Genomic DNA, 12,343 nt, shown 5'->3' with positions numbered 1-12,343 from the left:
CAAGGTAGAAACTGCAAAGTCCTATATTGGAAGATTCAGGCTGGGTGCGGTGGCTCATGCCTGTTTGGGAGGCCAATATAAGAGAATCGCTTATGCCCAGGAATTCAAGACCCGCCTGGGGAATATAGGGAGACGCCGTTTCTGCAAAAAAAAATAAAAATAAAATAAAAAACAAACTAAAAATTAGCCAGGTTTGGTGGCCCACACTTGTAGTCCCAGTTACTCAAGAGGCTGAGGTTAGAAGATTGCTTGAGCCTGGGAGGAGGTTGCAGTGAGCCAAGATCACACCACTGCACTCCAGCCCAGGTTACAGAGACCCTGTCTCAAAAAAAGTAAACAAGAGATTCACCTTAACCAGCTTTTACCCATAGGGCAATTTCCAGTTTGTGCAGTTCACGGGTATAGAATTCAAGTAGAATGTGGCAGTCTTGATGGGCTGAGGAGTCATTTGGGACTTCTAGAACACCTGAAAATTAGAAGACAAATTTTGGGAAGGAGAGTGCCTCAGAAAGTAAGCCCTGAAATCTGCCTACATATTCCTTTCAAATCCTTGGTGGATTCCAAAATTGTGCTTGTGCAGTGTGATCATTTAAAGGAACCCAGCAGAAAGCATGTTAAAGTCTAAAGAACTCAGCAGAATTGCAGCTGCCCAAGGACAGAGAGTTTGAAATTCAAATTCCACTAAGAAGGACTGAGTAAATACTTGGTGTTTCCCATTGAACCCCCAAAATGCCATGCCTTAAGGAAGAATGACAGCATCCCAGAACTAAAGGCTGTGCTTTAGCACTAAGGCCAAAATGGAAAGAAACTCACTGTAATGAAGCTTAAAATCAAATCTTACAGCATCAAGGTTATCCATCAATAATTTAAAACCAGAACAAAACACAGCATTCTTGAGAAGAAAACAATTCAGAGTCATCACAGCATATACCCAAAGCTCAGTACATAATAAACAGTTACTAAGCATGCAAGGAAAAAGTATGTGATCCTTTTGACTCACCTTCCCTCATGGAAAAAAAAAAAGTGGTCCATACCATACTCAACAGAGAATATATAGAAGCAGATGCACAAGTGACCTCTATGAGAGTGATTTTAAAATAGTGTTAAAATATGTTAAAAGAATATACAGGAAAAAAGAAAATGGGTGAATAGATTGGGAGTTTCAGCAGAAAAATAGGAATTAAAAACTCAATGGAGGCCGGGCGCCATGGCTCACGCCTGTAATCCCAGCACTTTGGGAGGCCGAGGCAGGCAGATCACCTAAGGTCAGGACATCGAGACCATCCTGACCAATAATGGTGAAACCCTGTCTCTACTAAAAATACAAAATTAGCCAAGCATGGGTGTTACATGCCCGTAATCCCAGCTATTTGGGAGGCTGAAGTGGGAGAATTGCTTGAACGCGGGAGGTAGAGCTTGCAGTGAGCCAAGATCATGCCATTGCACTCCAGCCTGGGCAAGAAAAGCAAAACTCCATCTCAAAAAATAATAAAAATTGGCCAGGCGCAGTGGCTCACACCTGTAATCCCAGCACTTTGGGAAGCTGAGACGGGCGGATCACAAGGTCAAGAGATCAAGACCATCCTGGCTAACACGGTGAAACCCTGTCTCTACTAAAAATACAAAAAATTAGCCTGGCATGGTGGTGGGCACCTGTAGTCCCAGCTACTTGGGGGACTGAGGCAGGAGAATGGTGTGAGCTCGGGAGGCGGAGCTTGCAGTGAGCCGAGATCATGCCACTGCACTCCAGCCTGGGCAACCATCTAAAAATAAATAAAAAATAATAATAATAATTAGAAAATAATAACCCACTGGAAAGTCTTGTAATGAAAAATATAGTATCTGAAGTTAAAAATTTAAATGCACGGACTTAACAGTAAACTAGGCACAACAGAGGAAAGACTGAAAAAGACAAGCAAGTAGGTATCAAACCAAAGCACAGAGAGAAAGAAAAAAAAATAGCAGAGGTTTGAGACCTTTGGAACATTATCAGTTCCTGCAATTTGAAGTAGAGAAGGAAAGGAAGAGAATGGGGCAAGAGAAATCTTTGAAGCAATAATGCCTGAAATTTTCCCCCAAGTGTTGAAAGGCATCAATGTACAGATCTAAGAAGTTCACTGAACCCCCCAGGCAGAATAAATACAACAAAGACGACATCTGGGTACATCACATTGCCAAAAAAAAAAAAAAAAAAATCTTAAAAGCAACCAAGGTGGGGAGTGGGAAGGAATAGCATTACACTCAGATAAACAAGAGTGATGGCTAACCTCATCAGAAATGATGAAATTCAGAAAATGATGGAATGACGTCTTTAAGGTGCAAAGATTAAACAACAAAGGTTAACTTAAAACTCTATCCAGTTAAAATATCCTTCAAGATGTTAAGGCAATGGCCAGGCTCAGTGGCTTAACCCTCTAATCCCAACACTTTGGGAGGCTGAGGCAGGAGAATCCCTTGAGGCCATGAGTGACCAGCCTGGGCAACCTAGTGAGAACCCCATCAAAAAATAAAATTAGCTGGGCATGGGCTGTGATCGTGCTACTGCACTCCAGCCTGGGGGACAGAGTGAGTCCCTATCTCTTGAAAAACTTAAACTTTTCCAGATGAAAACAGAATTTGTTGCTGGCAGACTGACTTTATATGGAATGCTTTAAGAAATTCTTCAGGCTGAAGGAAAATACAAATATGAAGTGAAAAATGAAGTACCTGAAATTAAAATTTTCCTTGGATGGACTTACCAGTAAATGGATTTCTCAATGAGAACCTGTAATCTCCAGGATGGAATTAAGAATTTTGAAATGACAAATATGTTGGTAAATAACATATTTACATTTTTCTTTTTTTATTTTTCTAAATATCATTGCCGTTTAAAGCAAACAAAAATAGTATTGCACTGTTTATAATATATGTATAAGTAAAATAGACAGAAATAGCATGAAGGGCCAGAGAGGACAATAAATGTAATTATATTGAAATAATATTATTACATTGTACACAAGGTGAGATAGCATTAATGTAAGGTAGACTGTGATAAGAATGCATTTCATAATCTCTCACCCCATCACTGGGGTGATCTACTGCACTAGATCTAAAAAGCCATTAGAGAAGATGAAATGGCTAATAATTACTAAGAGTTATGTGATTGGTCAAATGAAATCAAGGAAAGAAAAATAGAGCAAAGAACTGTAAGATAAAACAGTGGGATGGTAGAGCTGAAATTAAGTAATGTCACTAAATTGCTTACCTTCCTCCTTCCTGAGCTATTGTGGATTTTTTATTTTTTATTTTTTTTCAAGGAGTTGGGGTTTTGTTTTTTTTTTTTTAGAGACAGAGTCTCGTTTGCCCCAGGCTGGACAGCAGTGATGCAATCATACCTCCCTGTAGTCTCAAACTCCTGGGCTCAAGTGATCCTCCTGCCTCGGCCTCCCAAAGTGCTGGGATTACAGGCAGGCAGAGCCACTGCACCCTGCTGGAACTATTGTTTTAAAGTCATTAGGTGGTTAAGCCCTCAAGATTATGTGCAAGTTTGATGATTCATTAGGAGCACTCACAGGACTCAGCATATAGCCTTACTCCCAACAATGATTTATTAGAGCAAAAGGATATGAAGCAAATTCAGCAAAAGGGAAAAAAGGGAATTAAGTGAAGTCCAGAGGAAACGAAGCACCAGCTTCTAAGGGTTCTCTCCTGGTGAAGTCACACAAGATGTCACTCCAGCAACAAGTGACAGCATGTGAAAGTGTCAGGCCTCACTGTTAGGCATAGTAAGCTTGTTAGGGAATAGAAGGAATCTTTCCTCAAATTCAAGTTCCCAGATGCCTGGCAAGGGTCAACCTTGCCAGCAGGCCTTTCTAGGGATAGCAGTCTCAGGCACTCATTTGCACAATGGTTCAGATCAAAGTGCCTACATTGGGTAGAGGGGACCTATGGAAGCCCAAATTTGGGTGTCAGAGACCTAATAGGGTGAAGACTGTGTGTACAATGATGGACAGCTAGGTATGAGGTGTCAGGGACAGATTGAGGCAGTTATTCACATGGTGGATAGGGGCAACCTGGAATGAGGAATAAGCTCAAGCACAGAAAGGAGTGTCCATATGGGGTAAGGGTGTCAGCAGAGACGGTAGATTGGTTGCATACCAAAGACTTGATTGAATCAAATGAATATACTAACCACAGTGGAAGCCAGGTTTCTCACCATCAGAGAAGGTAATTATAAATACACAAAGGGGGAAAGTTAGAATGAAACTTGGAGTTCAGCTTGAGTTGGGTTTAAGAGTGAATTCATGGTTTAAAATCTATAAAAATAGATGAAATATTGGTTAGGCACAGTGGCTCATGCATATAATCCCAGCACTTTGGGAGGCTGAGGCGAGCAGATCGCTTGAGATCAAGAGTTTGAGACCAGTCTGGCCAACACTGCAAAACCCCATCTCTACTAAAAATACAAAAATTAGCCAGGTGTGGTGGTACGCACCTGTAGTCCCAGCTACTTGGGAGGCTGAGGCACAAGAATCACTTGAACCTGGGAGGTGGAGGTTGCAGTGGGCTGAGATCGCGCCACTGCACTCCAGCCTGGGCAAATGAGATCCTGTCTCAAAATAAATAAAAATAGAGGAAATATAGACGTAAGTATATAAATATACACTTGTGTATGTGTCCAAATATGTGTGTTCCCTAGTCTGTCCACCAAGGTGGCCTTGGAGCAGTTACACTCCAATAGTAATGAGCACATAAAGTACCCATATCTTGCCTTCCAAATTCTTCACTTTTTTTTTTTTTTTTGAGACGGAGTCTCGCTGTGTCTCCCAGGCTGGAGTGCAGTGGCCTGATCTCGGCTCACTGCAAGCTCCGCCTCCCGGGTTAACGCCATTCTCCCGCCTCAGCCTCCCAAGTAGCTGGGACTACAGGCGCCCGCCACCACGCCTGGCTAGTTTTTTTTTTGTATTTTTAGTAGAGACAGGGTTTCACCATGTTAGCCAGGATAGTCTCGATCTCCTGACCTCGTGATCCGCCCGCCTCGGCCTCCCAAAGTGCTGGGATTACAGGCTTGAGCCACCGCGCCCGGCCATTCTTCACTTTCTTAGTCTGCTTGGGCTGCATTACAAAATACCAAAGACTGGGCAGCTTAAATAACAGAAATTTATCCTCACAGTTCTAGAAGTTTGGAAGTCCAAGATTAAAGTACCAGCCAGTTTGGTTTCTGGTGAGGGCTTTCTTCCTGGCTTGCAGATGGCCACCTTCTCACCGTGTCCTCGTATGGCAGAGAGCACAAGCTCTCTGGTGTCCCTTTTCATAAGGGCACTAGCCGGGCGTGGTGGCTCATGCCTGTAATCCCAGCACTTTGGGAGGCCGAGGCGGGCGGATCACAAGGTCGGGAGATCGAGACCATCCTGACTAACACGGGGAGACCCTGTCTCTACTAAAAATACAAAAAATTAGCCGGGCATGGTGGCGGGCGCCTGTAGTCCCAGTTACTCGGGAGGCTGAGGCAGGAGAATGGCGTAAACCCGGGAGGCGGAGCTTGCAGTGAGCTGAGACCCGGCCACTGCACTCCAGCCTGGGTGACAGAGCGAGACTCCGTCTCAAAAAAAAAAAAATAAAAATAAAAACATAAGGGCACTAATCCCGTCATGACGGTCCCATCCTCATTATCTCATCTAACCCTAGGTACTTCCCAAAGGCCGAACCGCCAAAGACCATCACATTGCTGGTGAAGGCTTCAACATATTAATTTGAGGGACACAAACATTCAGTCCATAACATCAGCTAAAGGAACCAAGACTGATAAAATGGCTAAATTCAGGGCTGGGGCAGAGAAAATACATGAGCTTGGAACTTCTTGTGCCAGAGAGAAGAAAGTGCCCAAAGAATGATGAGCATGAATCACTGAAATGACACACAGATTAAAAGGGTTCCCACTGGACAAATTTGAGCATCAAAATAAGTAATAGTAATTATATATAATCCATCAGATGAAATAAACCATGAGCTGATGTGAATATATGAATATGTACATAAACAAATTACAAGCATAATGAGGAATGTGATAATTATATGGCTTAAAGGTACCTCTCCAGGCCGGGTGCAGTGGCTCACGCCTGTAATCCCAGCACTTTGGGAGGCCAAGGCAGGTAGATTACCTGAGGTCAGGCATTTGAGACCAGCCTGGTCAACATGGTGGAACCCTGGCTCTACTAAAAATACAAAAATTAGCTGGGTGTGGTGGCACATGTCTATAATCTGCCAGTGACTAGGTGTGTGGTTTTGCCGAGCAGGGGATAACAGTAGTACCTATATCAAAGGCTGTTATGAGGATTAAATGAGCTATCACATAATCACGCTTTTTTTTTTTTTTTTTTTTTTTTTTGAGACAGAGTCTTGCACTGTCGCCTGGGCTGGAGTGCAATGGCATGATCTCAGCCCACCGCAACCTCTGCCTCCCAGGTTGAAGCGATTCTCCTGCCTCAGCCTCCTGAGTAGCTGGGATTACGGGCTCCTGCCACCACCCCTGGCTAATTTTTTGTATTTTCAATAGAGATGGGGTTTCACTATGTTGGCCAGGATGGTCTCAAAAACCTGACCTTGTGATCCACCTGCCTTGGCCTCCCAAAGTGCTGGGATTACAGGCATGTGCCACCGCACCAGCTTTTTTTTTTTTTTTTTTTTTGAGATGGAGTCTCACTCTGTCACCCAGGCTCCATCTTAGCTCGGTGCAACCTCCGCCTCCTGGGTTCAAGCAATTCTCCTGCCTCAAGCGATTCTCCTGCCTCAGCCTCCCGAGTAGCTGAATTACAGGTGCCCACCACCACACCCAGCTAAGTTTTGTATTTTTAGTAGAGACAGGGTTTTGCCATGTTGGCCAGGCTGATCTCAAACTCTTGACCTCAAGTGATCTGCCTGCCTCAGCCTCCCAAAGCGCTGGGATTACAGGTATGAGCCACTGTGCCTGGCCTCAAACTCTTAGAATACTGCCTACTACATATTAAGAGCTCATTAAATCCTAGGTATAGGCCAGGGGTGTTGGCTTGTGCTTGTAATGCTAGCACTTTGGGAGGCTGAGGCAGAAGGATCACTTGAGCCCAGGAGTTCCAGACCAGCCTGGGTAACATAGCAAGACCTCACCTCTACTAAAAAAGATTACTGTGGCTGCAGTGTGGAGAACAGACTGTAGATAGACAATAATACCTAAGATTTTATCTATTTTTTATTTCTTAATTTTTTTGAGACGAAGTCTTGCACTGTTGCCCGGGCTGGAGTGCAGGTGCATGATCTCGGCTCACTGCAACCTCTGCCTCCCAGGTTCAAGCAATTCCCCTGCCTCAGCCTTCTGAGTAGCTGGGATTACAGGCACCCGCCACTACGCCCAGCTAATTTGTTGTATTTTTAGTACAGACAGGGTTTCACCATGTTGGCCAGGCTGGTCTCGAACTCTTGACCTTGTGATTCGCCCGCCCCAGCCTCCCAAAGTGCTGGGATTACAGGCGTGAGCCACCGCGCCCGGCAAGATTTTATTTTTTAAAATTTGAGAGAAGGTCTCAGTATGGTGCCCAGGCTGGTCTCAAACTCCTGAGCGCAAGTGATCCTCCTGTCTTGGCCTCCCAAAGTGCTAGGATTACAGGCATGAGCCACTATGCCCAGTCCACAGTAACCTTTTAAAAAATGTAAACATCACTCCTTGTTAAAACTGTTCTCTGGCTTCTTGTCTCACTTGGGGGGGGGAGGGCGGGAGGGCAGGAAGGGGGAGAAAGCACTTTACCATTAATTTAGAAATTCCTGCTTGATCTGGCCCCTGTCTAGCACTTAGATCTTCTCTTCATTTCTTCCTCTCAAGCACAAAACTCCAGACTTCCTTAAGATCTTAAAATACCCTACTCAATTTGACTTACAGTTTTTGCACTAGCTGTTCATTCTGCCTGGAAAAATCTTCACGAAAAGACTTTTGCCATTCAGAAATTAAATTTCATCTCCTTAGAGCTAAGTTTTCTCTGACCACCACCCTAAATTGGCCACCCAGTTGCTTTTTGTTTTTCTTCCTTTTTAGATTGTTTTTGTAGAGACAGGACCTTCCTATATTGCCCAGGGTGATCTCCAACTTCTGGCCTCAAGGGATCTTCCCGCTTGGCCTCCCAAAGTGCTGGGATTACAGGTGTGAGCACCACACCCACCCAGTTGTTCTATATAGCATTACATGTTCAGCATCCCTAATCCAACCATCTGAAATTAAAATGCTCCAAAATCAAAACTCTGTGATCGTCAACATGATGCCACAGTGGAAAAGTCCACGCCTGACTGCATCTGAAAAGTTTTGTTTGATACACACAATTTTTTAAATTGCATAAAATTACCCTGAGGCTATGTGTATAAGGTGTATACGAAACATAAATGAATTTCAAGTTTAGAAATTCGTTCCCCCTCACCCCATTCCCAAGATAAAGAGCCAAAATCTGAAACAGTTCTGGTCCCAAGCATTTGGAATGAGGGATACTCAACCTGTACCCAGTTTTCTACATGACACTACTTATGAATATCTTTTTTTTTTTTTTTTTTTTTTGTTGAGACAGAGTCTCGCTTTGTCGCCCAGACTGGAGTGCAGTGGCCAGATCTCAGCTCACTGCAAGCTCCGCCTCCCGGGTTCACGCCATTCTCCTGCCTCAGCCTCCCCAGTAGCTGGGACTACAGACGCCCGCCACCTCGCCCGGCTAGGTTTTTGTATTTTTTAGTAGAGACGGGGTTTCACCGTGTTAGCCAGGATGGTCTCGATCTCCTGACCTTGTGATCCGCCCGTCTCGGCCTCCCAAAGTGCTGGGATTACAGGCTTGAGCCACCGCGCCCGGCCATGAATATCTTTTAAAAATTTCTTTATCCCTACTTGTTTTCTGTCTCCTCTACTAGAATATAATTTCCACGAGACCAGTACCTGACAAACACACGTGCTACATATTCAATCTTTATCTAATGAATTTAATATTTTCCAAATTTTCTATAATTAACATTACTTCTATATTAATTTTATAGAGAATCCAAATAGCATTTTATTAAGTAGACCATTAGTCGGTCCCAGTTAAAATTCTGCTACTACAGCAAACTATATGTATGACTCAAGACAAGTTTCTTTTTTGTGAGACCGGAGTCTCGCGCTGTCGCCCAGGCTGTAATGTAGTGGCACGATCTCGGCTCACCGCAACCTCCGCCTCCTGGGTTCAAGCGATTCTTCTGCCTCAGCCTCCCGAGTAGCTGGGATTACAGGCGCGCGCCATCACGCCCTGCCGTTTTAGTAGGGTGGGGTTTCACCATGTTGGCCAGGCTGGTTTCGAACTCCTGACCTCCAGTGATCCGCCTGCCTAGCTGCCGAAAGTGCTGGGATTACGGGAGTTAGCCACCACGCCCGGCGGAGGCAAGTTTCTTCGTTCCTCACTTGTAAAACTGGAATACTGTCTATTTTCATAAGGTTAAATCATACAACACAGGTAAAAGCGTTTCAGCACTCAACGAAATTTTTCTAACATAACGAAAAACTCCTGCTTGCTCCTTGCCTTGCCCTTGGACTCAACGCTTCAAGTCCCGACCAATCCCTCCGAGAGCTCAGAGGGAGCCGCTCTAGCAGCCTACCGCCACGCAGTGCAGGGGCAGCCGGGAAGGGGGCGAAGCCCGGAGGCCAGAAGCACGCACTTCCGCCCACGCCTTCCTCACAGCCAATCGCCCACTAGTGCCCCACCCCTTCCGTTCTGGGAAAACTCGAGCACCAAGAAAGGCTTCCGGCTGGAGCTGTGCAGCTCCTTATCATGGTGAGTTGGCTGTTGGGGTGAGGGTTTCGGCTGTAGCTGATTCGGTTTATCTTATCTGGTCCCTAAGCGGCCTTGAAATCCCTCAGCCACCCGGAGGAGGGGGCATTGAAGTTGAAGTCGGGGCCCCTTGGCTGGAGCGGCTGTCTCCCAAAATGTTCTCCTCAGAGTTCTGGTCCCCTTTGGTCCCTCACCTGTACCGCAGGCGCTCCCGAACCAGGCCCCGCTGCAGGCCGAGCTTTCAGCTCCTGGCGAGTTTCTGACTTCCCTCTGCCTAGATTTCTTTAATGTAATAAAAGTCTTTGCCAGCGTCAACAACTAGACCACTAACAAAAGATCTGAAAACAAGTCCACAGCAACAACTCTAATAGTGATTGTTAGAGCAGTGGCGATAACGCCAGCGGAAATAAAGAAGGTTATTAATAGGGTTTTAAGGCAGACGCCTCACTCTGCAATTTGGCTTTACTAAATATTAAGTAGCCTGATTACGGCAGCAACTTTCATAAGCGGAATAACTACAGAAAGTCAAGGTGTTGGTAGGACGTCTTATTGCTGCTTTGTTTCTGCGTTTGTAGAAACTAATGGAAGACCCAGTAGACGTAATGGCTGTTGGGATATGGTGTTTTCTCTCAAATTTGTTAGAATTGGTCACTGTTTACCTTTAAAGCTCAAATATATAGCTATGAACTTTATTTAAAAATAAGCAGTTGGTTGGGATTTCAAGTGTCAGAGTGGTGTGTGCCTTTTGAAAATGCATTTATTAGAAAAATTCATGGAGTACTTATTGATAACCTACGTATGAAAGAGACCACATTTCTGTGCCTAAGCTTTTGTCACTGTACTAAGTTTTTTACAAAAGTGGATATGGTCGGGAAAATGTCTTATTCACACTATGTTATGTAAATTTTCTGTAATCCTTTTGCACACAGAAAATGGGTAAAAGTTTACCCTTTTTGGCTAATGATCAAATAGCCTTCAGTTATGCTCTTTTTCAAAACATTCACCATTGTGTAGCTTGTAGCCAGAGTTATATTTCTAAAATTTGACTACATCACTCCCTTACTCAGCCTCTTTTGTTGTTGTTGCTGTTGTTGTTGTTTTTGAGATGGAGTTTCCCTCTTGTTGACCAGGCTGGAGGGCAATGGCGCGATCTCGGCTCACCACAACCTCCGCCTCCCGGGTTCAAGCGATTCTCCTGCCTCACCTTCCCGAGTAGCTGGGATTACAGGAATGCACCACCACACCTGGCTAATTTTGTATTTTTAGTAGAGATGGGGTTTCTCCGTGTTGATCCGGTTGGTCTCGAACTCCTGACCTCAGGTGATCCTCCCGCCTCTGCCTCCCAAAGTGCTGGAATTGCAGTCGTGAGCCAGTGTGCCCGGCCACAGCCTCTTTTTTTTTTTTAATGCATACACGTATGTAACATCCGTATTTCAGCCACAGTGAATAGCTTGCAAATCATGCTGTATGAATTGAGCCTTTGTACCAACTTTGCATATGCTCTTCCATCCGCCTGAATTGTTCCCTGTCCTCTACCGGCTGTCCTTATCAGAATAACCCTTATATATCCTTAACTATTTTTCATGATCCTTTCCCCCATGTTCCAGTATACTGTTAGTTGCTTCTCCTTTGTGCTCTGGTGGTACCTTGTGCTTTTATACATACACACACACACCAGTTTTGTTACATAAAGCTGCACAAAACGAATGCATACAATAGAAACTTGCCTATAATACTGATGATTTGAAGGGATTTGAAGGTAAAGGGACAAGAGACTTAAAATTCAGAGGTCTTTCAGGTTGTACACCTTCATTAACTCACAGCCCTAATTTAATAAAGTAAAGATTGAATCTCTTGTGCTTTTTACCATTAACATCTGTAATCCTTACAGACTGTGTTAAAATTGTGTATTTATTTGTCCTTCTCACTTTCTAGACTGTAAGCTCATTGAGAGCAGGACCTATGTGTTTCACTCTGGTATTCCCAGAGCTTTGTATAGTGCCTGGCCCAGAGGAAGTTGTCAGTAAACATCTGTTTTATAAGACACTGAAAACCTATAGCACTGTATCTTTATGCTTGAAACATTAGGCCGGGCGCGGTGGCTCAAGCCTGTAATCCCAGCACTTTGGGAGGCCGAGACGGGTGGATCACGAGGTCAGGAGATCGAGACCATCCTGGTGAACACAGTGAAACCCCGTCTCTACTAAAACTACAAAAAACTAGCCGGGCGAGGTGGCGGGCGCCTGTAGTCCCAGCTACTCGGGAGGCTGAGGCAGGAGAATGGCGTGAACCCGGGAGGCGGAGCTTGCAGTGAGCTGAGATCAGGCCACTGCACTCCAGCCTGGGCGACAGAGCGAGACTCCGTCTCAAAAAAAAAAAAAAAAAAAAAAAGAAACATTAGTATTAGTCATGCAGGGAAACAGTATTTAAGGTTTATTTATTGAGAAAAGGTTTTGTGTTTATTAAGAACATGCTATGTGAAAGCAGTACTTTCTTAGAAAATACAAAGAAAAATACAAATAAAACATCTATTTTATAAAGCACTGAAAACCTATGGCACT

At 44.4% G+C, this 12,343-nt stretch overlaps 1 protein-coding gene across 2 annotated transcripts in view; it reads left to right on the top strand.

The window, feature by feature from the left end:
* The first annotated feature begins 9,744 nt into the window (after nt 1-9,744).
* SLC30A6 (solute carrier family 30 member 6) overlaps nt 9,745-12,343 on the top strand; it is a 58,823-nt gene continuing 56,224 nt past the window's right edge. For both annotated transcript variants that reach the window (XM_077959775.1, XM_015112066.3), the window contains exon 1: nt 9,745-9,785. In XM_077959775.1, coding sequence (XP_077815901.1) covers nt 9,783-9,785 — 3 coding nt within the window. In that variant the 5' untranslated portion in view covers nt 9,745-9,782. The remainder of the gene's footprint in view (nt 9,786-12,343) is intronic.

This window comes from Macaca mulatta, chromosome 13 (assembly GCF_049350105.2).
Source record: "Macaca mulatta isolate MMU2019108-1 chromosome 13, T2T-MMU8v2.0, whole genome shotgun sequence".
NCBI lineage: Eukaryota > Metazoa > Chordata > Mammalia > Primates > Cercopithecidae > Macaca > Macaca mulatta.
This window is presented reverse-complemented; position numbering and strand designations above follow the sequence as displayed.